This window comes from Salvelinus alpinus, chromosome 3 (genome assembly GCF_045679555.1).
Source record: "Salvelinus alpinus chromosome 3, SLU_Salpinus.1, whole genome shotgun sequence".
Classification (NCBI taxonomy): Eukaryota; Metazoa; Chordata; class Actinopteri; order Salmoniformes; family Salmonidae; genus Salvelinus; species Salvelinus alpinus.
In genome coordinates this window covers 56,664,913-56,681,117 of record NC_092088.1, presented here as the reverse complement: position 1 = coordinate 56,681,117, position 16,205 = coordinate 56,664,913, and the positions used below count along the sequence as shown (strand labels likewise).

At 43.6% G+C, this 16,205-nt stretch overlaps 1 protein-coding gene across 2 annotated transcripts in view; it reads left to right on the top strand.

Moving 5' to 3' along the window:
* Nucleotides 1-16,205, top strand: part of LOC139570983 (attractin-like protein 1) — a 352,370-nt gene that overhangs the window by 325,532 nt on the left and 10,633 nt on the right. For both annotated transcript variants that reach the window (XM_071393395.1, XM_071393394.1), the window contains one exon: nt 7,385-7,499. In XM_071393395.1, coding sequence (XP_071249496.1) covers nt 7,385-7,499 — 115 coding nt within the window. The remainder of the gene's footprint in view (nt 1-7,384; nt 7,500-16,205) is intronic.

Sequence of the window (16,205 nt, the reverse complement as noted above, 5' to 3'; positions counted from 1 at the left end):
CTAAAAATTGTTCTCTCTGCTACCGCACGGCAAGCGGTACCAGAGCGCCAAGTCTAGGTCCAAGAGGCTCCTAAATAGCTTCTACCCCCAAGCCATAAGACTCCTGAACAGCTAATCAAATGGCTACCCAGACTATGCATTGCCCCCCCCCCCCCCCTCTCTGGAACGCTGCTGCTGCTCTCTGTTATTATCTATCCATATTCATTTTAATAACTCTACTTACATGTACATATTACCTCAATTACCTCGACACCGGTGCCCCCGCACATTGACATTGACTCTGTACCCGGTACCCCCTGTATATAGCCCCGCTATTGTTATTTACTGCTGCTCTTTAATTATTTGTTATTCTTATCGCTTACCTTTTTTTTTGTTGGTATTTTCTTTAAACTGCATTGTTGGTTAAGGGCTTGTAAGTAAGCATTTCACTGTAAGGTCTACACCTGTTGTATTCGGCTAATGTGACAAATAAACATTTATTTTACTTGATTGACAATCACCGTCTGACAAAATTTCATGACCGCCACAGCCCTAATCTTGCCGCATCCATCTCTCCCTCTTTCACCTTTCCAGCTAGAAAAGCACAAGCTGTTTGGAGATCCATTATCACTCAAAGGGCATTACAGGGAATTCATTCCAGATTGCTGTGAGATGTGGGTTCAAATTGATGGTGATTAAAACGTTGCTTTCTGCTGCCTTGTTCTTATTTTGGTCTTTTGCCTTGTTAGCGTAAGTCAGGTGACTAAATGTTACGTGACTGTTGGCTGAATCTTTCATCATGGCCCTCCTGGTGTAGGATAAGACAGAAACAAGATGGCTTTTGGTGTCTGGCTTTGATTTAAGGGTTTATTTTTTGTCAGAGCAAGCCAGCCAGGTGATTAAGAGTTGTGTGAACGTAGCAGGGATGCCTCAGTGTCTCCCTCTCTGTGTAAACTATAACAAGGTGCAGAATTAGAACTGAAGCCCATATTCTATTGTGTATCTTTCAGACACAGTAAGACTGGAATTTGTGTGCATGTAACTGCCAAAATAAAGGAAAAAACTTGAGTAATTGAGGGATACAAAGTATGTTGGTGCTTCTACACAGGTGTGGTTCCTAAGTTAATGAAGCATTTATAACATCCCATCATGCTTAGAGATCTCAGTGACTTTGAAAAATGGGTCTCAAAGGAGCATAGAGGGCTTAAAGGGTGTGTGTGTATGTGTTTGTCTCTGTCACCAGATCTCAACCCACTTGAACACTTCTGGGAGATTCTGGAGCGGTGCCTGAGACAGCGTTTCCCACCACCAACAAAACAGCAAATTATGTAATTTCTCTTGGAAGAATGGTGTCACATCCCTCCAATAGAGTTCCAGACACTTGTAGAATCTATGCCAAGGTGCATTGAAACTGTTCTGGCGGCTCGTGGTGGCCCAATGCTCTATTAAGACATTTTATGTTTCCTTTATTTTGGCAGTTACCTGTATGTAAGTGCTTCTGCAGGCATATTGTATATGGTAGGCCTATTCAGCAAAGTAGTTCATGTGAAAGGCATGTTAATGAAAGGGTGACATTATTATACCCCAGCAGGCTCTGCATTGTGTCTAAAAGTTGAATATGCTCTGAGAGTAATCTGTTATCCTTTGTGCTGGGAATGCATTAATTCAACCTGCCCGACGATCAAAGTCTCACACACACACACACACACACACACACACACACACACACACACACATCTGCGTTTGATGGCATTTCATATGGAAGATGGGGAAGATTTGATTTGATTTGAGGGAGAAGAATTAATAAGGCATTTGGTATTCATCGGCTTTTGATTAAGTGGGATGGTTTGAGCTATGTCTGAATCAGAGACGACAGCTTTACCTTCCTGCCAGTGAGGTAAATTTTTTACACAGCAGACATATATTTGCATTATTCTTCTCTCTGATTGGCTCGAGCGGTTCACCTTTTTTCCCTCGCTCTTTATGGCATCTGAGAGGATGTGCATGTCCACTGACAAGTGACCCACATACACTACATTAACTCTAGTAGGGGACAGGATGTGACCACACGCATCTTAATTACCAAGCCCAGATCACTATCCCCTCCCTCTCTAAAACCCACAATTTCTCTCCTTATACATATTTCAATGTTTTCTGTCTTTTCCACCCCTCTCTCTCTTTTTCTGTTTCTCTTTCCATACTGTAGACGTTGTTATACCATGGCCCTGTTTTCCCCTCCTCTCCCCCATCTATCTATTACCAACTAGGAGCAGCGTGTTTCTCAGTGGACACCCTCTTCCATCACTTTTACTATTTTCACCACTTAGTACTGATGGCCCCTTTGTATCGCTGTTTGTAAGAGCCTCTTAGTGACTCTGCGCCTTTGTCTACATCTGGTGTGGCCATTGAATGCTAACACTATCTGAAAATTGATGTTGACTGGAGGCTGTGCAGAGAACTCTCTGAGTTGAAGGAACTCTGGTCTAACAGAATACTAACAGAACTCAAGTCTTACAGAATAGATGTGCAAGGTGCACAGGGTAGGATGTTGAGAAATTAGGTAGAGAGAGGGGATAGAAACATCTTGAGACACTGTTAAAATCATCTATTTTATTGTTTTATACTGCATTCTCTGTGTTTTTGGAGGGAGCAAAAAATAGACATGCCTTGTGACTTTTCTCAACCCTGTGTTTATGTCAGAGTTGATCAATCCAACGGGGATCTAACACCTCTTAAGCACATTATTATAAGAAATCCACCGAAGCAGAAAGGAATAGTAAAATAGGACTACAGCAGAGAAAGGTTAACCTCTGCCATCATTCACCCTGCCCAGCAAACTATTTAGCCATCTATTCCGCCCACCTTAAAGTGCATGGGAATTGACCACTTTTCTCTTGGAAGGGACAGCTCAAACTGAGTTTTATTTAGTTAGTGTGAGCCAGGAGACAAGAGAGGAAGAGGAAGAGATTGGATGGGTTAGCCATTTTACAAGCTTCCTCCTGGAATGCCTCTCTCTTTTTCACTTTCTCTCACTTTCTCTCTCTCACTTTCTCTCTCTCACTTTTTTTCTCTCTCTCTCTCTATCTCTGTTTATCTCTCTCAGTTTCTCTCTCCATGTGGGGTGAAAGGGAGGAGAATGATCTAAGAGCTAGAAAAAAAACTTACTTCCTCGGGGGAAGAGAGAAACATAATGGGCAGATATGGGACAGTGGATCCAAGTGGTTTGCCTCTTCTACCGTGTCAAGGTGTGCCTTTATACACTACCACTACTATGTGGTATTCTTTGTCTGTCGCGGTCCTTTATAATGTCAAAGTTGAATGTAGTGTAAGCCCCCCCCCCCCCCCCTCAGGCTCTTTCCAGTGGAAAATTCCCCCACTTCAGATATGAAAGACTAATGGAGCTGAATGTCTCTCAAATTCTCCTCAGGTCAGGAAATACAGTTAAAGTGATCTCCTTTTAGTGTTGCATGCTTGTAAAAGCTTTTCTACTCTACAGCTCAGCAATCTTTCTCTAGTCCGAAATGGCCGCCAGAAGTCTCACCCTTACACTTACCCTGGCCCTGGTACTCTCTCTCTCTCTGCTCTACCTTGTCCTTACTACTTAAACTGATTAATTTAGGAGGGGAGCCAGGGGGGGGGGGGGGGGCTGTAAGTCGCACACTACTGTCCAGGACAACTTCATCACTTACTCCCCCACGCCCTCCACTCTTTAATGCCACTCGTCTTGAAGGTGTCATTTTAATAAAATACCTATTAATGAGGATTGAAATTAAATGGACATGTGTGTGGCCGTGCGGCTGCGGGGAGATGTACGGCCCTCTGAAGCTGTCTTCCAGTTAGATAAATCAGTGTTAAAGATGCCTTTTAAACAGATGAGACACAGCCAGAGTAGGGTTTCCTCTGTCCTCCTTCTCCTCCTGGAGGAAGCCCTATTAGAGATTGCAGTACATTCTTAACTACACTGTAGAAATATCTGTACCTAGTTGCATATCACTGTAACTTTTTGAATGATGTGATGACAATCTTTTTATATTGGTTTGCGTTGCTTTGTGCATGTGTGTGTAATTGCATGCTGGCTAACGGTTGTGGCCGCTCAGTCTGAGGGGAAATGAGGAGCGTCAGGTCCATTAACCAGTCGTTTCCTTGAGGAAATATCCCAGCTGAGCGAATGTGTATGTGTTTTCAGCGGTCAGGATCAAACGACCCAGTCCCACACCAGGTCACATACCTTCATGATCTTTCTCCATGGAAAAAAGGTGCTGTACAAAATCAAATAGCCAGCTAGATGGTCCATGTTATTATTATCTTAAAACAATTATATGTGTTAGGGTAGTAGATATAGAAAAATGGCTCAGACTCTAGGGCGTTAAGTCATGCTACATGAATTTGTCCATTTCATGAATGCAAAGTTAATGTATAGTATTGTAGTGATTGCAGGGTGCACAGAGTTGAATATATATGATTCTGTACTTTTGGCAAACATATGTTAGTAACACTCAACACTGACATGTGAACGTGTCAGATGTATTTTCTTCTGCAGAAATGCCATTCAAATGAGCTGCGTGTTCCAACCCCCTGTAAGACAGCTTCAATTACGAGCTTCTGCCAGGTTCCTCTAGCACCTGTTTCTCTCTGACGCTCCAAATGGAAACACATCATCATGGCCACTAATTGTTGTGTTGTGTTTCTCAGCTCTTTTAATTGGTAGCAGTGTCGCTAGCGGCCGTCGCACTCTAATAAGAACCTCCTGGATGTGGCATAGTGTTGCACTCTGTTCTACCAGAGATGGCTCTTTACGTGAACCTATTTCCTCTTTCAGAGAACTGGCAAATTGTTTGTTTCTTAATGCCTCTAAACACAAAACAAACATGGGAGGCGCTACCCTGTAATTATGCTGTATGCTTCAGCACTTAAACCTATTAGCAATGGGGCCTATGGAAGGGAAGGGGCAGGGGGCAGTAGGCTTTGGTAGTGTGGTGTTAGTGGGCTTTCTGTGTCTGTGTGTCTACGTGCATGCATGCGTGGGTGTGGGTGTAATAAGAGGAGGAATTGGGATGGATTGGCACTCTTTCAGACTGTGTACTGCGTTGTTGGGGCTATTACATTGTCCCTGTGACTGCTGGTTTGTACTTGCCATTTTGATAATTGTTCATTGTTTTTATGTTTGGACTTAATTACAGACCACTTGGGTGGTAGGGCATCTCACACATTGTACTCCTGTCAAGCGCCTCTCTTTCTCCCTTTCTCTCTCTCTCTCTCTTTTCTCTCTCTCTCTTTTCTCTCTCTCTCTCTTTTCTCTCTCTCTGTCTCTGTCTCTGTCTCTCTATCTCTCTCTCTCTCTCTCTTTCTCTCTCTCTCTCTCTCTGTCTCTCTCACTCATTCCCCTTTAATTGACTTAATATTTTTTGTGAAGAAAGCTTCATATGTATTTCATTTTAAGTGCCTGCAGAATGGTCTCCATGACTTCTGTCATAGAGGAGGTGAGAGAGGAGAGAAGAGCTACAGGGCTGGAGCAGAACAGAGAGTATACGTAAGTGCAAAGAGGGAAGAGTGAAAGTCCAAAATAAGTGAGGGGAGCAAAGGAGAGGGAAGAAGACCAGAAAATAAGAGCAGTACAGTAGATGGATAGTACATCTCAGGTAGAGCACCCAGCATTGCCACCACGTCTCTGGGGAGAACAAGGGAAGGCGGGCACAGCTGAAGTGAGGTTTCTGGAGAGATATGCGGCTGGACTGTACAGGCTACTCTCTAAGGGAGCTCTACCCAAGGAGACAAGCGCTTGTGGCAGAGTACTGTAAAGAGGAAAGGCTCCCTTTCAAGTACTGGCTGAATGCTCTATCCACCTTCATTTCACCATATCGACACACCTTTGATGCGTTCAAACTGAAACTGTGTGTCATTTGTAGTGTAAAGTAGATTATAGTAGGGTGCTGGTACTGTAACCCAGCCTATGTAAGAGAAGGCTGCTCTGCTATCATCTGCCGACTGGACGTTGATCTAGATGACCAGAGGTCAAGCCCTCTTCCCTTTTTGTCGGTAAACAACCGCATCTGTCTCCTCTCGGATCCTCCTCAGACCAGAACAGACACCAGGAGTAAACACGGTCCAACCGACCTGACTCCTGTGGTGTGGTACCGGGGTCAAGCTGAATAGAGCTCCTTCTGACAGGTACTAGCACCCAGTGCTAGAGAGACCTTATAACAAAGACATTTCAGGAGCATATAGACTTTGTTTTAATAGAGCTGCTGCTCTCAAGCTCAACTCTCTAGACTATGTTGTCCTAGCATCACTTCTCCTCTTCAGCATCGTTGTTTGAGCCACCTGTTTCCTCTGTGTTTTTCTCCTGAACGCCCCCCTGCTGTGCTTCTGCTCTGTGTTTGAGAGCTGTGCGTAGCAGCAAGGCACCGCGGAGGACGATCAAGTGACAGCGTCAACGTCTCATCGCTTTGTTTAATCATCTCACAGCAGGGATCAATGCGCCTTAAAGCTGAAAGGCTGTGTCTCTACGTGTCTGTGATTTTGTGTGTGTTTGAACATCCAATGACATACTACAGGAAAATCATTTACTGCCTTTGACAATGTCTAGGTACAGGGTTGACACAGCAGGTGTAAGTGATGATGAGTTGTACTTTGAGAGTGGAAAAAAAGAAGAACACATTTGCTAAAGTAGGATGGCTGTTATTTTGGCCTCTCCATGTTGGAATGCTTTTTGGGGGCAGTAATGACACAGGATTTGGGGTGTACAGTTTGTTTACACACACCCTGCCTCCTTGACAGGGGCATGTTTGACACCCTCTCCTTGGAGAAAGTGAGGCTGGTATCTTGAGGCATGTCCTGAGCTGCTTGGTGAGGAGAGCATGGCTTTATGGATGTGAATGAGTGTGTGTACAGGGTCTGTCCCTCAACTTGCCTGAGTGGAATGGATGTGGCGGCTAGGGCTTAGGGGAGCGGAGGAGAATACCTCCCTTGTGCCTGCTGTGCCCTCCATCCATCCATATTCATTACTCTGGCTTCAGGTAGAGCTCTAAGGGCTGTCAGTCAGCCCGCTCCCCCGTGTGTGAGATCCTCATCTGGGGGGAGATTGGAGCAGGGTGAGGTTGCATCCCCTGGACTTCCAGCCTAACTCAAATAGATGTCCAGTCAATGATGTAGTACATGGTGGATTCTGCTGTTCATTTCCATACTGGATCCATGCATATACAGTATAATACATTTTCCATATTGTTTGCGTTTTGTCTATGCGTGTCACAAGCAAAGTTTTAGCGGAACACAACCGTTGCAACGTTCTCTTAGAAACAGTGGGAAAATGTGGTGTGTCTAAATCTGACGTACCACTTTGTGATGGGATTTGGGAGTGTTTATTGATTGACATGACTGACATGCTCCTTCCTTCCTCTCTGTGCAGGGTGTGCCCAAGCCTATAGCAGTGGAGCCATGTTGGGGGAGCAGGGCCGGCGTACTGACCGTCCTCTTGTGTCTGCCCAGACTGCCTTCAGGAATACCCCCACCTGGCCAGTCTGGTAAGCACCGTCTCATCTCCACTCACTGTCTATCTTCTAGACCAGGCCTTCTCCCGTTGGTTATTAAAAGGCACCCACATGCTTCAGATACCACTATTTTCCTCTCCCATTTGAGATATAAAACAAAAGAAAGAGCGAGAGAGAGAGAGAGAGAGAGAAAGATAAAAAGTTTAATTTAGAAAATCTCTCTCTGTCTCCCTACCTGCTTGGTTCAAGACCCCAAGAGTCTCTCCAGACAGATGCTAACTGAAACATGACATATTTGAGAGGTGGAGACTCTTCTCCTCCCCCAACCTCCCTTTCCCCCCTCCTCCCTCACCTATCATCTCTCTCTGTTAGATCCCAACCCCACTTCCCCTTTATCGCAACTAGAACCCAATATCTGCCAGAGTGTCTATTTCTCTACTTCTGGCAGTTCAATTTGGAAATCCGTGTACCATCTGTGTTTGGATGGACACAGATATACCTGATCTATCAACTATTAGGGGCTTTGTTTTGAGAGAGACAGAAAAGGCCATGTTATACCTGGAGGAATTAGCAGGCTGTTGGATCGATTGTTCCCTCCAATAGGTTTTTCAGCAGAGGCCAGATGAGCTCATGTTTCTCCTAAGAGGATATGTGATATTTCAGAGGTGCTAAATATGCCGCTGTGCTGTAGGTAAATGAATAGGGAGATGACCATTTGAATGGCACCCAGTGTCACAGAGATGAGCTCGGGAATGCTTTAGAACTTTTAGCACTGTCAGCAGCCATCAAAATATCGCTTTCCCTCTGTCACTCATATACGCACCCACACGTTATCTCTCTCTCTCTCCCTCTCTCACTCACTCTTCCTCTCCCTCCGCCTCTCTCTTTCTCCCTATTTCTCACGCTTTCTCACTTATTTTATTTCTCTCCTTTTCCTTTTCCCCTGAAGCCCAGGGCATTCTGAGAGCCTGCTGTCGGCTCCTCGTGTAGGTATAATACATGAGCTGAAATACGAGCAGGTGTAAAAGTGACGGCAGCAGGAAGCCTGCAAAAATTAAGCACTTTGCAAGGCATCTGGTTCTCATACTGGGAAAAGCTGCTTGCATTACATTTAGAGGAGCCTTTAAAGCCACCAGGTACTGGGCAAATAGTAGGAGCTGATAAGTGCAGCCAGTAAGTACAGGCTACAGTATTGGCTACACATGCTGGGTAAATGCATACCGTGCAGTATGTCAGATCCTGCATGATTTCACAGTTCTTTTTTGTGATAGTTGCGGGCAAAAGGCTTGATTTTGCTGCAGAAATTCTGACATTTTGGATGTCAGTTTGCAAAGATTTGTGTCCAATTTGTCAAGAAATGCTCTGATGGGTGAAGCGTTTGTTGACTTGTGTCTCGATTGAAAAATATTATGAAGTAAAAATGTGTTCATTGCTCGTTTGGTATTGTGGTGGTCGGACAGTTTTATTCGGTAATATTGTGGTGATTAAGTACTTTATATGCATATCATACATGGAACTATAGAAATAGAACTGTCACTCTGCAGTAAGTGCTGAAGCAGTGCTGTGAAACCGGGTAGAGAAAGAGAGAGATGTGGTCAGATGCCATAGGGGCATTAGAATCCCCGAGCTGTCAAGGTAAAAATCTGTCATTCTGCCCCTGAGCAAGGCAGTTAACCCACTGTTCCCCGGGCGCCGAAGAAGTGGATGCTGATTATGGCAGCCCCCCGCACCTCTCTGATTCAGAGGGTGTCAGGACCCGGTGCGAGAAACAGTCACTAATAATTGGCAGAACCCAGAAGATGAGGCAGACACAGCAGTACTAGAGATGGTGGTTTAATAAAAAAATAGATATCTTCCAAAATACAAAAGAAAATCCACAAAGTGGTAAAAACAGCAAGGGAAAAAACAAACCTCAAAAGATCAATCCAAAAATACACGAGAACAAAACCAGAGAACCTCTGGAAAATTCAACAAGAGAAAAATGTTCACAAAGGCTGGGGCTGGGTGCTAACATACAAACACTGAGCAAGGAACTGAGGAACACACACAGGGTTAAATACTAACAAGGGAATGACTTACAGGTGCAAACAATAATTAGGGCAAGAAAAAACAAAAGGTACAAAAAATGTGCAAGGGGGACATCTAGTGAACAAAACCTGAACAGTCCTGGCCAAAACCTGACAGAGGGGTTGGGTTAAATGCGGAAGACACATTTCAGTTGAATGCATTCAGTTGACTAGGTATCCCCCTTTCACTTTATGGAACACTGGGGGTGGTAACTGGAAATAGCTATTTGTCTTGACCCATCTGATGTGGGAAAACTGGTCAGGAAGAGATGCTAACACCAGTTAGTATGTGAGGGCATGTGTGTGTGTGTGTGTTTGTGTAGGTGTGTGTTTGTGCATAAGTGCGCTTCATAAATCAAATCAAAGTGAATTGGTCACGTACACAGTTTAGCAGATGTTATAGTGGATGTAGCGAAATGCTTGTGTTACTAGCTCCTAAGAATGCAGTAGAAATGTCAAGCAAGTACACAAATATCAGTAAAAAACAAGAATTTAAGGATTCTTATGTCAGAATGTCAGAATGAATCTAGTTAACAGCCCAAATAACACTGTATCAGTAATCCAAATGCAATCTATGCGTATATACACCAAAAAGATATACAAAGAATTATATGTACAGCAGTAGATACTGTATATTACAGTGAGCTATGTCAAGAATCCAGTATATATATATACAGGCGGTGTGTATAAACAGTGAAACAAAAATGCAATGTACTATATGAAAAATATATACTAGATATATATGTATATGTATGTATATATATATATATATATATATATATATATATATACTATATGAAAAAAATGCGATGAGCTGTATGAAGAATACGGTATATAAAAAAGATTCCGGTATATACAGTCATTTAGTATATAATTAAGAATCCAGTACATTAATACGCAGTGTGTATAAACATTGTAACAAAAATGCAATGTACAGTAGTAGATACAGTATATTAGAATAAGCTATATGAAGAATACTATATATGAATACACAGTGTGAAAGACAGTATAAAATTAACGGTCCAGTGTTTAATGTCTCTATATACACTGAGTGTACAAAACAGGAACACCTGAACATGTGAAAGCTATTGATGTTACATGTTAAATCCACTTCAATCAGTATAGTTGAAGGGGATGATCAGGTTAAAGAAGGCTTTTTAAGCCTTGAGACAATTGAGACATGGATTGTGTGTGTGTGTGTGTGCCATTCAGAGGGTGAGTGGGGAAACAAAAGATTCAGGTGCCTTTGAACGGGGTATGGTTGTAGGTGCCAGGTGCATTGGTTTGTGTTAAGAACTGCAAAGCTGCTGGGTTTTTCACACTCAACATTTTCCCGTATGTATCAAGAATGGTCCATCACCCAAAGGACATCCAGCCAACTTAGCACAACTGTGGGAAGCATTGGAGTCAACATGGGCCAGCATCCCTATGGAATGCTTTCGACACCTTGTAGAGTCCATGCCCTGACGAATTGAGGCGGTTCTGAGGGCAAACGGGAAAGTGCAACTCAATATTAGAAAACTGTTCCTAATGTTTTGTACACTCAGTGTATATGGGACATCAGCGTTGGCTGTGTGTGCGTATGTTTGTGAGTATGGGCGTATGTGAGTGTATATCTGAGTACGGAGTCTGTGTGTTTGTCTGTATGAGTGAGTCCTTTGTCTGTTACTTATTACAGGAGTACTACTTACTACTCTCACTTACTACAGGAAATGGTGTGATGGCTGTTCAACAGTCTGATGGCCTGGAGGTAGAAGCTATTTTTAAATCTTTCGGTCCTGGCTGTGATGCAGAATAGTATCGACGTATACACTGACTCGGTGACTGGGTTCATCAGTAAGTCCACAGAGGATGTTGTTGCCACTGTGACGATTAGAATTTATCCAAACCAAAAATCGTGGCTAGATGGCAGCAATCAAGCAAAACTGAAAGCGCAAACCACTGCATTTAACCATGGCAAGGTGACTGGGAATATGGACGTGTACAAACAGACCAGCTATGACCTCCGTAAGGCAATCAAAGAGGCAAAATGACAGTACTGGAACAAAGTGGAGTCGCAACTCTTACCCGTGTACATGAATGAACGCTTCTCCCTCTGTCATGGATGCCAGGGTTGCCCTTAGTTTGAAGATGTAATCTGGAAACAGGTGTTTTATACAACAGCCTTCTTTCTTAGTTCTCTTTTTTGGACTCTCCAAATTTGGCAATCATCTCTCTGCTTCCACCGGGCATTCCACTTATTTCAAAACTCGGTAAACTTCTTCCATGACAACGACACCGTTTCTTCCCCACCATTGTCATCAGGAGACTCTACAATGACTGGTTTGATAAATGTTTTGACCTAAATCAGGGATTTCCTCATTGTCTGATTCAAAGGTTGCAAGATCGAATCCCTGAGCTGACAAGGTAAAAATGAGTTGTTCTGCGCCTGAACTAGGCAGTTAACCCACTGTTCATAGGCTGTCATTGAAAATAAGAATTTGTTCTTAACTGACTTGCCTAGTTAAATAAAGGAAAAATGAATTCATTTTCAGTCAGCATGGCACAATCATCCTCTAGAAAGTAGTCCATCACCATGTTTTCCCACTGAGCTTTGTCGATAGCGCTATTAACTTCAAGGCAGCAATGTTGAGAGCGGTGTCAACACTTTTTGTCACTCCCTGATCTGTTTCACGTCCTTGTGATTGTCTCTACTCGTCCATCTTCCCCATTATCCCCTGTGTATTTATACCTGTGTTCTGTCTGTTGCCAATTTGTCAAGTCAACCAGCGTTTTGTCTCAACTCCTGCTTTTCCCCAGTCTCTATTTTTCTCGCCCTCCTGGTTTTGACCCTTGCCTGTCCCAACTTTGAGCCCGCCTGCCTGCCGTCCTGTACCTTTGCCCCTACTCTGGATTACCGACCTCTACCTGACCCTGTTCCTGCCTGTCGTCCTGTACCTTTGCCCCACCACTCTTGATTATTGACCCCTGCCTGCCCAACCTGTCACTTGCTAGACAGGCTTATCCACACGTACTTAGCAGCTCATGTTATAGACAGAAGCATGCTACATGGCAGACCAATCCAAACTCATGTTCAACCCATCCATTATCCTAGCCAATCATGGCTAGCCGGAAGGTTCCTATATTTGCCATGGCTAAACCAACTAGTCTCAATATTTAACCATTTTATTCATATTTACAGATGGCATACAATTATGTTATTGAGGCACATGAAAGTTCACATGTTCCAGAAGGCATTTCTGCCCAAAAACATATTTTGATAAAAAAATAAAAAAAATAATCAAATGCCTCTCCTGTGAAGTAGTGACGTGCGACATACACCTAGTTTCTTGAAACGGGTCACAAATGGTCCCTTCACACAGACAGTGTAGTGAAGAAAGTGCAACAGCGCCTCTTCAACCTCAGGAGGCTAAAGAATTTCAGCTTGGCACCTAACACCCTCACAAACTTCTACAAATGCACCATTGAGAGAACCCTGTCAGGCTGTATCGCCGCCTGGTACGGCAATGCACTGTCTGCAACCGCAGGGCTCTCCAGAGGGTTGTGCGGTCATTCCAATGCTTCATCGGGGGCACACTGCCTGCCCTCTAGGACATCTACAGCACCCGGTGTCAGAGGAAGGCCAAGAAGATGATCAAGGACCTGAGCCGCTCGAGCCACAGCCTGTTCACCCAGCTAGCATCTAGAAGTGGGAGACAGTACGGGTGCATCAAACCTGGGACCGAGAGACTGATAAACAGCTTCTATCTCAAAGCCATCAGACTGTTAAACAGTCACCACTAGCCTGACCCAGTACCTGCCCTGAACATTAGTCACTGTTACTAGCCCGGCTACCAACCGGTACTCTACCCTGCACCTTAGAAAGTGCTTTGCCATATGTACATAGGGTCATTGAACACTAGTCACTTTAATAATGTTTGCATACTGTTTTACTCACTTTCTATGTATATACTGTATTCTAGTCATGGCTCATCAGTATTTATATTCATATACTGTCTATACAAATCATTAAATACAGTGCATTCGGAAAGTATTCAGACCCCTTGACTTTTTCCACATTTTGCCTTATTCTAAAATTGATGAAATAATTTCCCCCCCTCATTAATCTACACACAATACCCCATAATAACAAAGCAAAACAGATTTTAGAAATTTTTGCAAATGTAAAAAAATTATAATAATAACTTATTTACATATGTAGTTAGACCCTCTGCAATGAAACTCGACATTAAGCTCAGGTGATTCATGTTTCCATTGATCATCCTTGAGATGTTTCTACAACTTGTTTGGAGTCCACCTGTGGTAAAATCAATTGCATGGACATGATTTGGAAAGGCACACACCTGTCTATATAAGGTCCCACAGTTGACAGTGTATGTCAGAGTAAAATCCAAGCCAGAAGGTTGAAGGAATTGTACGTACTGCTCCGAGACAGGATTGTGTCAAGGCAAAGATCTGGGTAAGGGTACCAACAATTTCTGTAGCATTGAAGGTCCCCAAGTACACAGTGGCCTCCATCATTCTTAAATGGAAGACGTTTGGAACCACCAAGACTCTTCCTAGAGCTGGCTGCCCGGCCAAACTGAGCAATCGGGGGAGAAGGGCCTTGGTCAGGGAGGTGACCAAGAGCCCGATGGTCACTCTTACAGAGCCCCAGAGTTTCTCTGTGGAGATGGGAGAACCTTCCAGAAGAACAACCATCTCTGCAGCACTCAACCAATCAGGCCTTTATGGTCTGCTCCTCAGTAAAAGGCACATGGAGTTTACTTGAGGTTTGCCAAAAGGCACCTAAAGGACTCTCAGACCATGAGAAACCAGATTCTCTGGTATGATGAAACCAAGAATGAACTCTTTGGCCTGAATGCCAAGCATCACATCTGGAGGAAACCTGGCACCGCTCATCACCTAGCCAATACCATCCCTACTGTGAAGCATGGTGGTGGCAGCCTCATGCTGTGGGGATGGTTTTCAGCGGCAGGGACTGGGAGACTAGTCAGGATCGAGGAAAAGGTGAATGGAACAAAGTACAGAGCTCAGGACCTCAGACTGGGGCGAAGTTTCACCTTCCAACAGGACAACGACCCTAAGCACATAGCCAAGAGAATGCAGGAGTGGCTTCGGGACAAGTCTCTGAATGTCCTTCAGTGGCCCAGCCAGAGCCTGGACTTGAACCCGATCAAACATCTCTGGAGAGACCTGAAAATAGCTGTGCAGCGATGCTCCCCATCCAACCTGACAGAGCTTGAGAGGATCTACAGAGAAGAATGGGAGAAACTCCCTAAATACAGGTGTGCCAAGCTTGAAGCATCATACCCAAAAAGACTCAAGGCTGTAGTCACTGCCAAAGGTGCTTCAACAAAGTACTGAGCAAAGGGTCTGAATACTTGTGTAAATGTGATATTTCAGTTTAATTCCAAATTTTTTTGGAAACATTTCTAAAAACCTGTTTTTGCTTTGTCGTTATGGGGTATTTTGTGTAGATTGATGAGGGGGAAAAAACTGTAATGTGGAAAGAATCAAGGGGTCTGAATACTTTCCGAATGCACTGTATATTTTTATATTACAGATTCGGACATTTCTCATGCTGATATTTCTCCATTTCTTTCTTTTTAGTTCTTGGAGGATGTGTGTGTTGTTTTGTATTGCTAGTTATTATTACTGCACTGTTAGAGCTAGCATTTCACTGCACCTGCAATAATGTTTGTGTACCCGACCAATAAACTTTGATTTGATTTGCACCTGTACTGTGTCTTTCTGCTAGATGGTAGCAGAGTGAACCGACCATGACTCAGGTGGCTGAGGTCATTGCTGATCGTCTTGGCCTTCCTTTGACACTGAGTGCTGTAAGTGTCCTGGAGCGCAGGCAGCGTGCCCCCGGTGATGCGTTGAGCTGATCGCTCATTCGGCTGAGGGCGGTGCAGCTGCCGTACCTGGCGGTGATGCAGCCCGACAGAATGCTCTCAATTGTGCATCTATAGAAGTTCGTGAGGGTCTTTGGGGCCATGCCAAATTTCTTCAGCCGCCTGAGGATGTAGAGGCGCTGTTGCGCCTTCACAGCGGTGTCGGTGTGGTGTGACCATTTTATTAGCATTTCACTGCACCCGCTATAACGTCTGCTAAACTGTATACGCGACCAATAAACTTTGATTTTGATTTGATCAACTTTGATTTGAGAACCTGAATTCAAATATTTGAAGGAAAGTGACAGCCTCCCTCCTCACTACATTTGTGGTGGTTCAACTCTATAGCAGGGTTAGCATTAGCTTTCAGAAATCTGCCTTTACAAAACGAAGACCATCAAAAAATCGGTTTTAAAACATTTCACCTGGGTTTTATATTGAAAGTCTGTGTTTTTTTTGCTTCAATAGAGTGATAAGGGGCATGCAACTATAGTTTTTCTTCACACAAAATACATTAGTGCAACATATTCATCAGGAAATCATTTTCATCAGATGACAACAGTTGGCTGCAGCCACACATGTCAATCAGCTTACAATGAAAAAGCAAGGTATTTTTGCAAAAACAATGCATGACCATCATATTTCTAAGGCATATCATAGAAATAAGGTAGCCAGCTATATTTCCTAATGTTTTGCTTGAAGTTAATCTTTCAATTTAACTTGCTGCTGGAAAGAAACTACACCTGAGGAAAGTACACGGAGAAAAGAAGTCT